Source organism: Bombus terrestris, chromosome 5 (assembly GCF_910591885.1).
Source record: "Bombus terrestris chromosome 5, iyBomTerr1.2, whole genome shotgun sequence".
Classification (NCBI taxonomy): Eukaryota; Metazoa; Arthropoda; class Insecta; order Hymenoptera; family Apidae; genus Bombus; species Bombus terrestris.
Window position 1 is genome coordinate 6587786 of NC_063273.1, and position 14785 is coordinate 6602570.

Consider the following 14785-nt stretch of genomic DNA (forward strand, 5'->3'; position numbering starts at 1 on the left):
TCGTGTTTCCTTTAACCGGTCTTTAAATATATAGAGGGTTGAAGATTATCATGCAGTAAGGCAAGATGTTGAGAATTTAGGTTTAGCAGCGTACTCTGACTCTCTTAAGTATCGTAGCTCTAATTCCGTAATATAATACGTAACATAGTACAATATATAAAAATATAACGAATTTTTTACAATGACAAAGGCGGAACACTGTTTTATCAAAAATTACAATGGTCTGATTCGCAGCACTGTGATTTTCAGCCTTCTGCATTTACTTACAAAATTAAAAAAGAGTTCCTTTAATCGAGGCATTATATTAGATATTACGGAACGAAAGAGAATGTTTGCCCAAACTTCTCACATAAAATTTCTTCTATCCTAAACGAATCAATACTGGAAAATTTCACGTTGAAAATGAGCGTAACGAAAGTTTGACTTATCCTCGATTATCTTGAGAATTTAGACTTAGCCATGTACTCTGATTCTCTGAAGTATCCTAGCTCTAATTCCGTAATATAATACGTAACATAATAAAATATATAAAAATATAACGAATTTTTTACAATGACAAAGGCGAAACACTGTTTTATCAAAAATTACAATGGTCTGATTCGCAGCGCTGTGATTTTCAGCCTTCCGCATTTACTTACAAAATTAAAAAAGAGTTCCTTTAATCGAGGCATTATATTAGATATTACGGAACGAAAGAAAATGTTTGCTCAAACTTCTCACATAAAATTTCTTCTATCCTAAACAATTCAATACTGGAAAATTTCACGTTGAAAATGAGCGTAACGAAAGTTTGACTTATCCTCGATTATCGAAGATATAAAATACATCGCAATGCAGTGAACTGCTGCCTATACAGAGTGCGAGAAATACCTGGAAGCTCCGATATTTCGTTACTGCTCGTTAGCAGAAACAATTCTCGTTAGCTTCGACCATCTACTACGCGAAAATAAAACAGAATTATTCTTATTGACGATGATAAACGATAGTGTACGTTGAACTAAGTGTTACAAGGTACGAAGTAGAGCACAATTATCGGTGAACCGGTAACAAAACGAAGGAGCGGATTTTTCCAAGACAAAGAAGAGCCAGTAACTTTCGTCCGACGAACCCAATAAAAGGAAATAACCTCTGGACGTCACACCGAGCTACGACTAACGCAATTTATCCGACAAGATAGACCCTTCCTCCAGCGTTCCGATTAGAACTTGTACCCTCGAGTAACGTTTCGCAAGAACCAACGAAAATTTGAAACCTACCTTCGCCGTCTTGTTAGTCGTTGGTTTTCCCCCGTGAGCACTTTTCTCCTATTTTAATAGAACTTCGAGGAACATTTCTATCGTCGCAAAACGCCAGAAACGAAGGTTCTCCCCTTGTTTGAACCTCGCAAGAATATCTTTATCGTTACTCAATTTCATGGTTGTAATTACAGACTGCGGGCAAACTTCATGGCGAAAAGGTTTTCTTATCGTCGAACCAATTAATTACTCTAACGTACATATCCGCTTTTTAATTGTCTGGCCTGTTACGCGCGTACCGTTAACATCAGGCAGAAATTTTTAGTTAAACTACCCTCGGACGCGAGAAAATTCTCGGAAATTCATTCAACGAGATCGCAGGGTCTGAATTGAGTTCACGAATACACGTGTCCCTTTGCCGAGCGCAAAATCAAACATCGTTTAACGAATATTAATAAAATTAGTTTTCCAAAAAGGAAAAACATCTTGATATTTTGGTTCAGTCGTTGTTTGTAGCAACGAAGGGGGAAAGATTCGTCCGACGAGGGAATATTTCATTCGCAAAAGTTGTACCGTTTATGAATACTCGTAAATGGAAATTATAGTCCTTTATTCGCTGTCGTTCGCTTTCGTCGAAAATACATATCATTTTTCTGGTAAACGGACGCTCTTTATCGTATAATGAAAGCAAAATAGTTAGGGGAAATGCTAGCTATATCGGACAATGCCTACGCAACGTTTACCACGTAGGCGTTGGATCACGCCGCGTCGCTTTCACTGTTGCGCTGTCTGACCATAAACTGATGTTTTCACTTCGATTAAAGCAAATTAGAGATCCAGCTACGCTAGCCAATTAATTGACACTTCGCTGGATATGCTAAGAATAGATAAATCTAAATAAATCTATGACGATGCGAGTATATTTCTCACGTTGAAATTTCGAAGAATTTTTTCCATAATCTTTGAAACATGAGAAAATAAGTGAATGGACGCGGTACTAGATAAAACTCTTCTTCTTGGTACAAGACCGCTCTGCGAGAGCAAAATTAATCTTATCGTTAGTACGTATCCTACGTGTTTATGACGTCGACCAACTGTTTCGAACACGCTTTCGCGATAATGCGGGTGGTTGTTCGTGACAACGGGCCACGAAATCAATGCCTCTAGTAGATTCGACATACCTGCGGTGAATATCGGTCGTTCATGCGGCCAATTGATAACGATTTCACGTCGATATAAATCAACAGTGAACTGGAGCAAGGATAAACGGGACCAGCAGAGACTTTCTCAACGATTAAACCAACAATACGTATCAAGAAAGTCAAAAAACGAATTTTATACGATGATTCAACGATCATATCGATACGTTGATAATTTAAAAGAAGATATATAATTATAAAACGAAAAGATATATGTCTATATGTATGAGCCTCTCCGAAACTAAACAGATCAACTCTATCTTTCTTAAATTTCTTAATTTCGTTACATAAGTACACGAATAAGTTATTAGAAAAATCTATTATCTCATACATAAATAACAGCAAATTCAAATGAAAATTTAGAAAACAACGTTTACAACATCATCGCTTTTCTGTATTTTCCAATTTACGTAATTGATGAATGTGGCTTCTCAACGAGCCATGTAATAATAACATTCCTCTGTGTGTTTATTCTCTCATTAAAACTTAAATCGGAAACAGCGAGAATATCGACGCTAAATATGTTTGTTTACATCGTTCGATAACTTTATTGCTTCCACGAATTGTACGTTCGGTATGTATATACATATGTGTATATATATATACATGTATATATCTAAGGGGAAGTTCGACTGGAGCCCAAACGATACATATACAGTGGCGTTCTTTTTAAACATTTTTTTATTTCTGAACAAACTTATCGATCGTTTAAGAGAAATTTCATTCTTATCCAAGCATGTTCACCCTATCCACGCTCCGAGCAACACTCCTTCACCCCAGATAAGCAATTTCCTTACAACGGTCGTGTACGTGCTACGTTCGACGATATGTGTCAGTGTCAAGAACTCGTGCTTTTATGGCCTAGCATTATTGCGTGGTAATTATATCGTGGAAATTATTTCACGATCAATTCCATCGTTCTCTCGATTTGAATACTATCTCACTAAAAAACGATACTCGGCGTAACCGTATTTATTCTAACCAAAGTAAATTCATACTCTGTTCATGGATTCATTGGAAACAAATAACTCGCGTATCTTGTATTAAAATATAGACAACAAGGTTTCTTCGTCTCTCTCACAATATCATTATGATAAAAACGATTATTTTTACGAATAAAGGTCGAAAAACTTACCGGTCCAAGGTTGAAAAATCCATTTCTAGCTGCCACACGATCGGCAACATGTCTTTCCATAGGTTGTCTCATTTTCACGAGAAACGTGTTCGTAAACACCTCTGCACTGCTGCCGGCGCATAGGAGCGCGATCACCGCGAGTAGCATCGTGACAGGCCGGTGGGGTACGCTGATAAATCTCGCACTGTATCGGGCACTGTACTCGGTGTACGCGATGGTACTGCGATTTTCGAGCTGTCAACCACCTCCACGGAAGGGGAAGCCGATGCCTTTTTCTCGGTGGTAGTAGCGACGCTGGTGGCGTTACCAACAACGTTCGTGTCACTGGTGGTGAGGACGTCGGCAGGAGTGGTGGTAGAATCGTGTGAGTCGACGTATGAGCTCGCCGAATCGAGGGTAACAATGCAAATGACACGTGTTCTTCCCATGCTCGTCGCTAGCCGACTAGCTTGCTACCGTTTCTCGATCGAACCGCTCGACCAATCAGAAACAGGTATGCGCGGCAGCACAACTTTTGATTCGTCGAACACGTATGGCGGGGATGGACGATAACGTGCGCGAAAATAAAGCGCGTAGAACAAATTGAAATATCACATATTCAAATATTTGAATATTCAATGCGTTTAAATTTGCTCGTATTATAGAAAAGAATTTATTACCGATCATAAAATTGTTTCACGTGCGCGAGTGGAAACACCGCAACGTGCTCGAGTCTGACGTCACGTGTGTATCGATTAAATACACGTTCGAGTAATGGCGCTTGACCACTAAACGTGCGCTATAACAGTTGCTGTTAAATATTTACGTGATCTATTATTATTTTTTCTTATAGCAGACTTATGTAAATATTTATTTTGTTCGTTATTGTTTATAGATATTTACTTAAATCTTTCGATAACCACGTTAACGCTATTGTTTTTGAACATACCTGGTTTCGCGCGATTTTCTAAGTGGTAGAAGCTTTTACTAGACATTTCTAAATGTTGTATCTTTCAGAAATAATAATTTATTTGAATGTTTTAATAATTCTGTATTCGTTAAAAGAATTCCTACAGCATAAAGTTTAAGTAGAAAATTTCGAAACTACAAATTTTTTACCGATTTTTTACCAATAATATGTAAATAGATTGTACTGAATGTGCTACTTTTAGTGGTATATACTCAATTGTATCAGGCGATGGAATGACACTACATAATGTACACTTACATGAAAGATAAATAAAAATACTTTTATAAACAAGTTTACAAAACGATTTGGCATTTATTCTGAGTTATTAAACTTATTCTGTAAAATTAGTACACATTACAATATATGTTACAATCAAATAAATATATTTTTTAACATACCCGTAGTATTTTAACATGACAAGTATTATTCACCATCCGTGTTCTCTGCAGGGTGATACTAATTTCTTTAAGAATAACCTAAGATTATTAATACGACTAGGTAATATTTAAAAAATCTTTCTGTATTAAAAAAAAACTTTTTTTATTTAATAGCTCTATATTTAGGTGCAGTTGGAATCACAGAGGAATGAACAATAGGCACAATAATTGTACATAGAACAATATGGTATTACGACATAATTTCATTAGTTCCTGTAGTTAAAGAATACCAGTCTTTCACCTTTTCACAGACTTTTCCTCTGGATTTTCTGATATAGTACCAATTGATCTCCTATTCGTATGTCGTAATTTTCTCTTTGCTTCCAGTCTCATCTTTGCCTCTAGCCGTTTTCTTTCTATCTCTTCTGGAGTACATCGTACTGGCTGAGACTCTTTCATGCTAGATAAATTGCTAGTAGATTTGTATTTAACAATACAATTGCCACCTTCTTTTTCGTTTAATCTGTTAAGTTCATGCGCATTTTCCATACCATTAATCGATGGAATATTATTATTTTTATATGGGTTCTGACCTTTTACAATTGATGATGAAGTACTTACTGATGAAGTCGAATATGAACGGACTTTTGATGCGTTTTTATTTTGATAAGAACATAGATCTGATAAACATTTCGTTTTAAAGAATTTTCTGTTTTCTAAGGAATTTTTACTAGGAAAAGAATTTTGTATTACTTTTTCATCAGTTATAGTCTCAACTTCGTCTACTAAATCATCTGTAAAAAGCTTACTTTTACTAGGGGTTACTAATTTTGTACCAAAATTACTTGGCATTTTTTTATTAATTATTGGATTAGAAATAAGTTTGAATGCTTTTTTGGAGTGATTTGTATTATGGCCTGAATTTGAGGGATTAAAGTCATATTCTGATAATCTAGACAATAATTTATCATCTTCTATGCAAGTTGCCAAACAGTCATCAAAGGAATCATCTGGAAAATCTGACATACTCTTATCTTGCAATGTTTGTTTTCCATGCGATACATTTTTAACATTATTCCTGATATTCTTGGAATTAAATGTTGAAATATTTATGGTAGCATTCGTTTTACTTGAATTATTTGAATATGTTTTTAAATGACCATTTGTACTAGCCAAAGAAGTTCTAGAGATATTAAAACTTTCGGAGCATTCACTAGAGGTATTAGATGTGATTAAACAATAAGTCTTCTTTTCAGGTGTAGAAGACAATTCTTTTTTCTCATTTATTGTAGATAATTCTATTATTTTATTCTTTTTATCTTTACCTAAGTTCAATTTTTGTTCAATTTCTTGACTACATTTCACCATTGAATCATCAATTGAATCATCAAATAAATCTGCATAACTTGCAGGGTTTTTGTTATTACTATTAATAGCAATAGAATCCATTTTTGGTTTACAATCCATTATCATATCGTCACTACTATTGCTATCCAATTCTATTACTAACGTGCTGCTAGTTTCAAAGTTTGTATTATCTTCATTTTCAATATTATGATTATCACAATTTTGTTGCATGCTTTTCATCTTTTCACTTAAAGCTTTCAATTCTGCTGTCAATTTTCCAATATTTTCTATATTTTCCATTTTCATCTGCTTCCTTTTAAGTGGCTTTTGCAGTAATGGAGAATTAGAGTTCCGTTTCTTTTGCAACTGTTTGGTTCTTTTTGGTGTTTCAATGAGACTGTTTGATGGTGTTTGTTTGTCACAAGAACTTTTAGTATTAGATGTTTGCCAATCCCAAGCAATTTCATTACCTCCATCTTGAGTACAAGGTATTGAAGTTGGACTACACCGATAATATAATTCAGGAGAATCTTCTACATCATATATTACATAATCCTTTTTTTCATTTGGTGTATTATAACCACAAACTCGTGAATCATAAGAATGTTGAGGCGAATTATTTCCTATATCAACCTTCATACTTTGTTTAAGTGAACCTATAACTCATAATTTACATTATTAAAAGTTAATTAATTATATTTATAGAAATAATGTTAATTAATTACCTTCTTGTACATTGTTAGTTTTACAATTTTCTTGTTGTACACTACATTTTTTTTTTGAGTTTTTATATTCATTCATTATTTTTACAAAACTATAATATAAAATAGAATGGCAAATTAACTAAATCTGTCAATGCTATCAAATGCTAGTATTTTTATACTTATTTAAGAGTATAAATATTCGAGTTTTTATGTTTTCCTTTTTTAATTTTCGCGTAGACAGTATTTATTTTTGTTCTATATACTTTAAATTTAACAAAATCACAATAAAACTAACAGAACATAAAACTAACAAATTCCACAATTCTCTAACCTTACTTCAACCTTTCTTACACTAAGTGAAAGTAGTCACTAACAGTCTATTAATGTATTCCACTATCACAATTTATTACTCCAAGATACATTCATAAAATATCAAGATCACAACCTTAATTTTTATAAATAATTATAACAAGTACTTTTCATGATTTATAAAAGACAAAAAAATAACGAGTCACGGTTATTTGATCTTAAATGATAAATTTAAATTTCCCGCAAAAATTAATATAATATCAAACTTCAAATGATAATACTGAAAAATATATACTTCCTGTCAGTAAATACCATTAGTTTACATCTCTAGGATATTATCCATGAGGAAGTTTCTGAAAGTATCAATATCAAGTATACAATTATACGATAATGTTAAAAGAAAGTTAAAATAATTTAAAGAAATTTATTCTGGACTTATAAAATAAAAGTACAAGATGAAGCTTGAATTATACAACGATATAGTGGCAACAATTCGAAAATTTCGAGGTTTATCAAAGGACTGTAGGGATATTTTAAAAGAGAAGTATAGCGAGTAAGATTATTTTTGGCAAAACCAATTCTTATTTATTATTCACTGTAATAAAGCATTAATTTTTCTTTTATTTAGCATTCCAATACATACATTATACAGTATATTGTCTTTAGAAGTACAACACAGAATGAAAATTAATCATAACAAGTTATTTGGTAATAATAAAAACTATTATGATACGTACGTATATTTTTCATTATGTTTTTAATATACTGAATTATATACACTGTCATTATTAAATAATTTAAATAATAGTTACATAGAAGCTGTACAAAATGGAGAACCTGTTGGAATTTTATTGAAAATGGCAAAGGATATTGGTGCACCACCTGCATTATTAGCCAGAAATGTTCTTGAAAAACATTGTGGAAAAGATGAATCTAATGGTAATTTATATATGATTTGAAATACCTTACAACATTATGTAATTTTTCTTGAATTATAAAATATAACATATTTTTAGTTTCCCGAAATGAAGTTAGTAAACTATTTAAGGATACTACCCTCATACAGGACAAAGATCTTGCATATGAAGTCTATTTGGTAATAAATTTAAAATAGCTAATAAATTTACTAACTTAAGAAATAATTGTACTGTATAATAATTAGATAATGTTTTACAGTGTATATTATATGACAATTTGTATGGCCCTATATCAGATGCTGTGGGAACGTACGTATTATGCCATTAAGTATTTAAATTATTCAATTGTGCATAATCTTATAAATTAAATTTGTAGTTCTGTAGGTCAGGAATATGAATTAAAGTTGCAGAACTACTTAATAGAACGAAATCTTGCATTTCGTAATGAGAACCATTTAAGATCAAGGGGATATGATAAAACTCCAGACTTCAAACTTGAAGTACCAATTGCAGTAAATGGTTTTGTAATTAACTGGATAGAATCAAAGGCAAGATTTGTAAATACGGAAATACATCAGAAATATATCAAAGAACAATTTCTAAGCTACTGGAACAGATTTGGTCCAGGACTTGTAATATATTGGTTTGGATTCTTAGACAATCTAAATGAACCTAACGAAAAAAGATTTATCATCATGGATCATTTCCCAGAAGACATTACATATATGGATCCTACTTGTATTAAATCTACAACTTTGTAATCATAATAAGCGTAATTCTAAAAATTTTAATAATGCTAATATTATATGATACTCGTATAATAAGAATTACTGTTAAATATAAATAGATACTTTCGTTAATGTTAACTTCTGATATTTTAAAGTTATTTAAAAAATATTCCAACAAGTAGGCGTCACGTTTTTCCTCTTTCCTTTATAACTAAACTACGGTTAATAATATTAAAGATCACAATTACAGTAGAAAAGCACATGGTATATCGCGCAAGCGAGCTAATACGTTTATTTATATATCGAGCTGTATCTGGCCATAGGCGCCGCTACTGTCGCGATTTCAAAGCCAGTATGCAGTGTCTCGAACAGCTTTCAAGTGCTTACTAATATAGCACAACAAAAAACCCAAAGAAATAAATATCAAAACGTTTTATACTTGTGAATCGGTCTGTAATACAAGAATAATAAAACGTCACATGCCTGATAAACACAACGTAATAACAAACCCAATAATGTTGTAAATGAACATTTCAAAACTAGAAAATATTAATTGCGCAAATTAAATCTTCAAGATGCTGTTCGATAACACCTGTCATTATTGAGAGTCATTGCACAACCAAAATTACACGAAAATTAGCACGTGAATCTCGTTCTTCCTCACTGTACTTGATTCCAAGAAACGTGAGACCGGAAAGATCGAGGTAATGTTTTGAAACTTCGCCAATAAAATCATTTAAATGTTCAAATTGCACAAAAATTCGTGACTGTACATTAACAATTTTTTTTTTTAATAAAAATTTTTTCGAATTAAGTTCGCAAAATAATTATCTACATCCAATTTCATAACAGTGGTGTTACTTGTTAAATGATTTTTAGTCACATTTGATAAAAAAGCAGTACTCTTAATTTTAAAAGCACTAAAAAGATGAATAAATAAATACAAATAAACAAACACTAACATTGAAAGTTAAGTGCGAAATTATCATGTGTCCTTGAAATATGATAACATTGATAAATTATCCAAAAAAAAATACTTTCGTGGTAAATTTCAAATCATAACAACTGTCAGTGATCGTTTGCACTTATTGTGACACGTAACCTTGACCTATTTCACCCTCGTTCTAGATTTTCATAGTTCAAGAACACTTCGTATACACGCGTCGAATTGATTTCCATTCACAAATAAATTTTAAAAATTCTATAAACGCAATCGCATTCGATTTCTCAGCAATTTTCTTTCGAAAAAAGACGCAAAGGACCAATGATAACTTTACACTAATCTTATCGAGAAAAATCACGATTATTACGTTTCTGTTAATTCTTTAAACATTTTACTCATCAATGATCTTTTTGGTGCTAAATATATATTCTTCAATTTCCATACAATATTCGCATTTGTAAAAGATCACACATTTTTTGTTACAAGAAGCAAGATTATCTATTTGTATAGCATCGTGATATATTTAATAATAGGATGGCTGAGAAAGTAACGAAGAATCAAAAATTGCATGAACAGTCAATGAAAACCGCAGTACAATCTCAACTCGCCAAAATAAAAAAGGAGGTGAAGTAACAAATCCTGCAAAGTTGCAGTTTAATACTTATAATTTGGAAAATAAACGGGCATTGATTGAATAAATCAAATTTCAACATCTCTATAGGAAGAAGAAGAATTATGGATATCAGGGGAAGAATTGTATACGGAGGGTAGCAGTGACGAAGAAGAATACGAAGCGCAATTACGATCGCGCCGCAAAATCAATAGCAATCAATCATCACGCACCTCTTCGGCTAATCCTAGTGTCGAACGACGATGTCATTCACCCGTTCCATCTGAAATCAAGTCGAAATCAGACCATTCTATGGGTGCTTGTAAGGATAATATTACTGAAAATCAATTTATGCTGAAATTTGTATCGCAATATGACAAAACCTCGTCGAAAGATTCGAGTCGAACGCCGCCAATGGAATCTCCAAGATCCGATCGCCTTCCTACGACCGAAACATCTATGAGTTCAGTTACAAAAGACTTTTCTGAACTTTCAACCACGGAAGACCAAATAGAAAACATGGAAATTTCATGGAAAGCAAACAAAGGTACTTTCGTCTTACCTAACTCTAGTGACGATATAAAAAAAGAGACGAACAAATGCTGACATATTGAGAAAGTTGCACTTTCATTGTTATATTCTTATTAATTCGTTCCAAAAGTGTTTATTCTGTTTACTATGTTCTATATACTTATGTAAACTGTTTAACCTGGAATAATTCCTTAAATATTCGATTTGATGTTGCTTCTACTGCACATCTCAATATTTTTCGCTATATACTTCGTTACATATATACATAAGATTCGGTAAAACAAATTGTACTTAATTAGAGTTGTTACATAACAATGAAGAATTGTTCGGAAGTGAATGGGATGATGACATTAATATTTCAAATATTGCTGCGCAAGATGAATGTATACGAAAAGAAATTTTAGAAGTGGAAAATCTTGATAACGTTATACACGTAATGAACGATAAAGTAAAAGTAAATTGTTTGTTATTGTAAGACGAAACACCGATCATTTTTTTAACACTGTAAGCGAAAATATTTTAATCATACTGCAGAAAGCAATCGAAGAAACCGTATTGTATCAATATGAAAATCGGAAACGACTAGAAAAAATGTTAGAATCGAATCCATCTGAAACTGGTAAATTAGCAGAAAATACGCGGCAATTCTTTTACTTATGTCCCAAATATACAACGCTAAATACAGGTATGACAATAAAGTTATAATGCGCCAAAGAATTCCATAATAATATATTAATCAAGAGATTATTGGATATTTTAAATAGTATATATTTTATATCTATATATCTAATATTATGTTTATTTACATAACTAAAAAGTCTAACAAAAAAATTGTTTTTTAAAAAATTGCAAATGCTAGAATTTCGTAAATGTAACGATTCGAACATATTGATCGAGACGAATAATTATGAACGGCGACTATTTCAAAATAAAGATGGTATAAATCTTTTAAATCTTGATAGCAAAGTAAGTTATATTAATAATCGTACTGTATGAGAATTACAATTTTTCATTTATTTTTCTCAAACTTTATCTCTTACCTGAAAGGATAAATGGGAGTTTATTGATTCAACTTATTATGTTAAAAATATAAATGATGTAATAGAAGATTCTAGTAGTAATCCATATATGATGAATGCAGAGATGAAAGAAATGTTATTAAAATTGGATAAAAGAGTGAGTTAGAAAAAGTTCAAATTAATCAAAACATTATTTTAAAGTAATAGATTTTTCAGGAAAATTTATGTAATAAACAAACATCTTTAAAAGAAAATGATAGTATATTTGATATAAATAATGCAATTTCGACATTTGATAATATATCAACAATTGAAAGTGTGCAGGACATTTATAATGATCTTATAGATGAAGTAATAAAGGAAACTCAAATTATTAATACATCATCAACTGTAAATGTCGCTGAAAACGAATTAAACATGTAAAATGGATCATTTTTCTAAGTTTATATAATTAACTTCATACTGTTACTACTTTGTCAAAATGTATTAAGTAATAGACATATTATTTACAATATATACGAAATATTTTTTTCTGTACATTATTCGAAATATACAGCATACATAATATTTAGTTTGTGGAGCCTATTCATACATACTATGTAATTAAGGAATTTTAAATTATAAATTTCTATAAACTCTCTATGGTTAAAATACAGGTATTAATATTTTTTGATTAGGTAATACTTTTAACGAAAAATTCTCCTAAAATAACAATTTTCTTTTACTGAACACAATATGTATTAATTCTTTTGTACAATTATTTCCTATACAAGCTATCTTTCATTAAATTTTATCTTTTTTCCTGTTTTTATCTGATATTGTGTATTTATCATAACTTTTTGTTGGGTCAAAAGGTTCCCATCGACTGGCAGGAAATATATGTTTATTTCTTTCATACCAAGATCTGAAATCATAACATAATATAATCAAATATAATTAACCATATACATACAAATATCACAAATAATGTTAAAATAAATAGTACCTAAGTAATACTTTTCCAGCATGAGATTCTTCTGTTTCAACAGAAGCATCATGCATAACACGGATATCATCATGAACATCAAATGTAAAAAGAGGCCCACTCTTTCCTCTTGCCTAGCAAAAGAATCGACTATTAATTTTTCATTTTAACAATATCACATATAGGTATATGAACATGGCTTTCTTATACTACATTTACCTTTGTTACAATAAAATCATAAAATGTATAATGATGTGGCAAAATAAGATCTTCTTTGACATACATTAATTGATCAGCCATGACTGTTTTAAGTTCACTAAATTCACGTCTTAAAACTTCTAAACATCTCTGAAGAAGTTGATAAATGGAATTACCTACCAACAGTGCGAACTAATAACAATTAGTATACAATTATTCTTTTGATAAATTTAAAAAATATTATAGTTGTAATAATTAAACCTTTACCTTTTTTCATAATAACACTTCTTCTGTGTCCAGAACCATCCCAATAACTGAAAGTAATTTCAATCTCTTCTTCTTTTAATGCATTTTGTTTTCTAGCCCACTCTTGTCTTAATTCTTCCCTTAATCTGTTCTCTTCTTCTTCTCTTTCTCTATCAGGCAGAAAACTTGTATCTACATCTGGATTTTTCTTTATTTTTTTTATTACTGGTCCAATATCATTATCTTTTAATGTTTCTGCTTTTGATTCTACCTCCTCTTCAGAAAGTTCTACTTCATCTTCATCTAAATTAAACGACAAAGCTTGTATTTGTTTCTTCTGCTTATTTTTTTCAGCTTGCTTTGCAGCTAGGGCTCTTTCTTTTTCTTGTTCCTTCTCACGTTCCTTTTGTGCTAATTTTCTTTCACGTTCTTTTACAATATTCTCTTGTTTTGCTTTCATTTCATTTAAGGTGACTAAACCAATAGTAGAGGTTTTCAACTGTTGTTCAACTGCATTATAATGAGTTGCAAATTTATTTTCTATGTTATGAATCTTTAGGTCATCTTCTATTTTCTTTTTCCTTAATTCTATTTCTTGTTGAGCAATTTCTCTTTTTTTCATCAATTGCATTGCTCGGCCAGCTTCGCTGGCTGCTCCTTTATAGTGTGCCATATTTTCTAATGTATCTGAGAGAAATATTTTTCAAAAGTCTTGTTACTTAACACTGTTAAAAGCTGTAAAAAAGCACCATATTATATACACATCCTTTATATTAACTAAATCATCGCTAACTTTTAGCAAGATTGATTTCTACATAAAAAAGCCAGAGATTGAGATTAGGTATAAGAATATATAATAAATATATTTCAACTATATGTGACAAATGTACTTTTAATATTTATAACTCGTTAAAAGGAGTGTATACTTTAAGAAGAAAAATTATTTTTATTACACGGTAAGTTTCTTACTAATAAAAAGTATGTAACTTACCAAATTCTTTTATTCATTAGAAATATTATTAGTTGTAATTTATGTATATTTTATAACGTAGATATTTCTCACTAACTTCATTAATTTCTCACTAACATAAAAAATATACAATCACAACATCATCCACACACTTCCAGATTCTGACTTGAACTCATGGACATAGAATATCGACTGTACAGAACATGGTGTAATGTATATTATGGAATATGAAATATGGAATTTCGTATCTCTCTACTAACAAGGCTCAGAATTTAGATAGTACAGATGTAATATGCAATGCTTTTTCGTATCCCACGTTTTGAAGGTCACTCGTTCATATACACTGATATTTTATGCAACTATGTTTTTAACCTTAAAGTCGATGTTACAAGTTGTACAATAAG

At 31.2% G+C, this 14785-nt stretch overlaps 5 protein-coding genes across 9 annotated transcripts in view; 2 read left to right on the top strand and 3 right to left on the bottom strand.

Moving 5' to 3' along the window:
* LOC100643887 (neuroendocrine convertase 2) overlaps positions 1-4001 on the bottom strand; it is a 38836-nt gene extending 34835 nt beyond the window's left edge. Inside the window, 2 exon segments of the mRNA XM_003395536.4 lie at positions 3570-3758; positions 3761-4001. Of these exon segments, the coding sequence (XP_003395584.1) occupies positions 3570-3758; positions 3761-3997 (426 nt within the window). The 5' untranslated portion in view covers positions 3998-4001.
* An 809-nt stretch (positions 4002-4810) lies between these two features.
* Positions 4811-7450, bottom strand: LOC100643762. Its single transcript, XM_012308651.3, has 2 exons — positions 6968-7450; positions 4811-6898 (listed from the first exon to the last, which is right to left on the bottom strand). The coding sequence occupies exons 1-2, from the start codon at positions 7041-7043 to the stop codon at positions 5193-5195; spliced, it is 1782 nt and encodes a 593-aa protein (XP_012164041.3). The 5' UTR covers positions 7044-7450; the 3' UTR covers positions 4811-5192.
* Positions 7451-7544: 94 nt separating this feature from the next.
* Positions 7545-9038, top strand: LOC100643647 (CDAN1-interacting nuclease 1). The gene is made up of 6 exons (XM_003395535.4): positions 7545-7808; positions 7884-7988; positions 8064-8194; positions 8272-8351; positions 8432-8481; positions 8549-9038. Exons 1-6 carry the CDS (start codon positions 7711-7713, stop codon positions 8931-8933), a joined length of 849 nt encoding a protein of 282 aa, XP_003395583.1. The 5' UTR covers positions 7545-7710; the 3' UTR covers positions 8934-9038.
* Positions 9039-9075: 37 nt separating this feature from the next.
* On the top strand, positions 9076-12519 carry LOC100647020 (myb-like protein V). 4 transcript variants are annotated; one of them, XM_048406224.1, is made up of 4 exons: positions 9076-9604; positions 10377-10467; positions 10565-11000; positions 11284-12519. In XM_048406224.1, the coding sequence occupies exons 2-4, from the start codon at positions 10378-10380 to the stop codon at positions 11457-11459; spliced, it is 702 nt and encodes a 233-aa protein (XP_048262181.1). In that variant the 5' UTR covers positions 9076-9604; position 10377; the 3' UTR covers positions 11460-12519. The 4 variants fall into 4 exon arrangements, with proteins under 4 accessions (XP_048262181.1, XP_012164032.1, XP_012164034.1 ...); XM_048406223.1 differs by having other exon boundaries at positions 9385-9397; positions 9476-9604; positions 10565-12519; XM_012308642.2 differs by having other exon boundaries at positions 9115-9604; positions 10330-10467; positions 10565-12519.
* LOC100643525 (protein FAM50 homolog) lies at positions 12467-14784 on the bottom strand. 2 transcript variants are annotated; one of them, XM_003395534.4, is made up of 5 exons: positions 14403-14784; positions 13433-14146; positions 13187-13341; positions 12989-13101; positions 12467-12907 (listed from the first exon to the last, which is right to left on the bottom strand). In XM_003395534.4, exons 2-5 carry the CDS (start codon positions 14082-14084, stop codon positions 12787-12789), a joined length of 1041 nt encoding a protein of 346 aa, XP_003395582.1. In that variant the 5' UTR covers positions 14085-14146; positions 14403-14784; the 3' UTR covers positions 12467-12786. The 2 variants fall into 2 exon arrangements, with proteins under 2 accessions (XP_003395582.1, XP_048262176.1); XM_048406219.1 differs by having other exon boundaries at positions 13433-14098; positions 14403-14781.
* Between the last annotated feature and the right edge of the window lies 1 nt (position 14785).

Coding starts and splice junctions, on each gene's coding strand:
- LOC100647020 (XM_048406224.1), top strand. CDS start 10,378: ATGGCTGAGAAAGTAACGAAGAATCAAAAATTGCATGAACAGTCAATG. Junction 10,468..10,564: donor TCGCCAAAATAAAAAAGGAG/GTGAAGTAACAA, acceptor ACATCTCTATAG/GAAGAAGAAGAATTATGGAT. Junction 11,001..11,283: donor TTCATGGAAAGCAAACAAAG/GTACTTTCGTCT, acceptor GTACTTAATTAG/AGTTGTTACATAACAATGAA.
- LOC100643762 (XM_012308651.3), bottom strand. CDS start 7,043: ATGAATGAATATAAAAACTCAAAAAAAAAATGTAGTGTACAACAAGAA. Junction 6,899..6,967: donor AACTAACAATGTACAAGAAG/GTAATTAATTAA, acceptor TATGAGTTATAG/GTTCACTTAAACAAAGTATG.
- LOC100643525 (XM_003395534.4), bottom strand. CDS start 14,084: ATGGCACACTATAAAGGAGCAGCCAGCGAAGCTGGCCGAGCAATGCAA. Junction 13,102..13,186: donor ATGATTTTATTGTAACAAAG/GTAAATGTAGTA, acceptor TTCTTTTGCTAG/GCAAGAGGAAAGAGTGGGCC. Junction 12,908..12,988: donor GCTGGAAAAGTATTACTTAG/GTACTATTTATT, acceptor TTATGATTTCAG/ATCTTGGTATGAAAGAAATA.
- LOC100643647 (XM_003395535.4), top strand. CDS start 7,711: ATGAAGCTTGAATTATACAACGATATAGTGGCAACAATTCGAAAATTT. Junction 7,809..7,883: donor TTAAAAGAGAAGTATAGCGA/GTAAGATTATTT, acceptor TCTTTTATTTAG/CATTCCAATACATACATTAT. Junction 8,352..8,431: donor TTGCATATGAAGTCTATTTG/GTAATAAATTTA, acceptor AATGTTTTACAG/TGTATATTATATGACAATTT.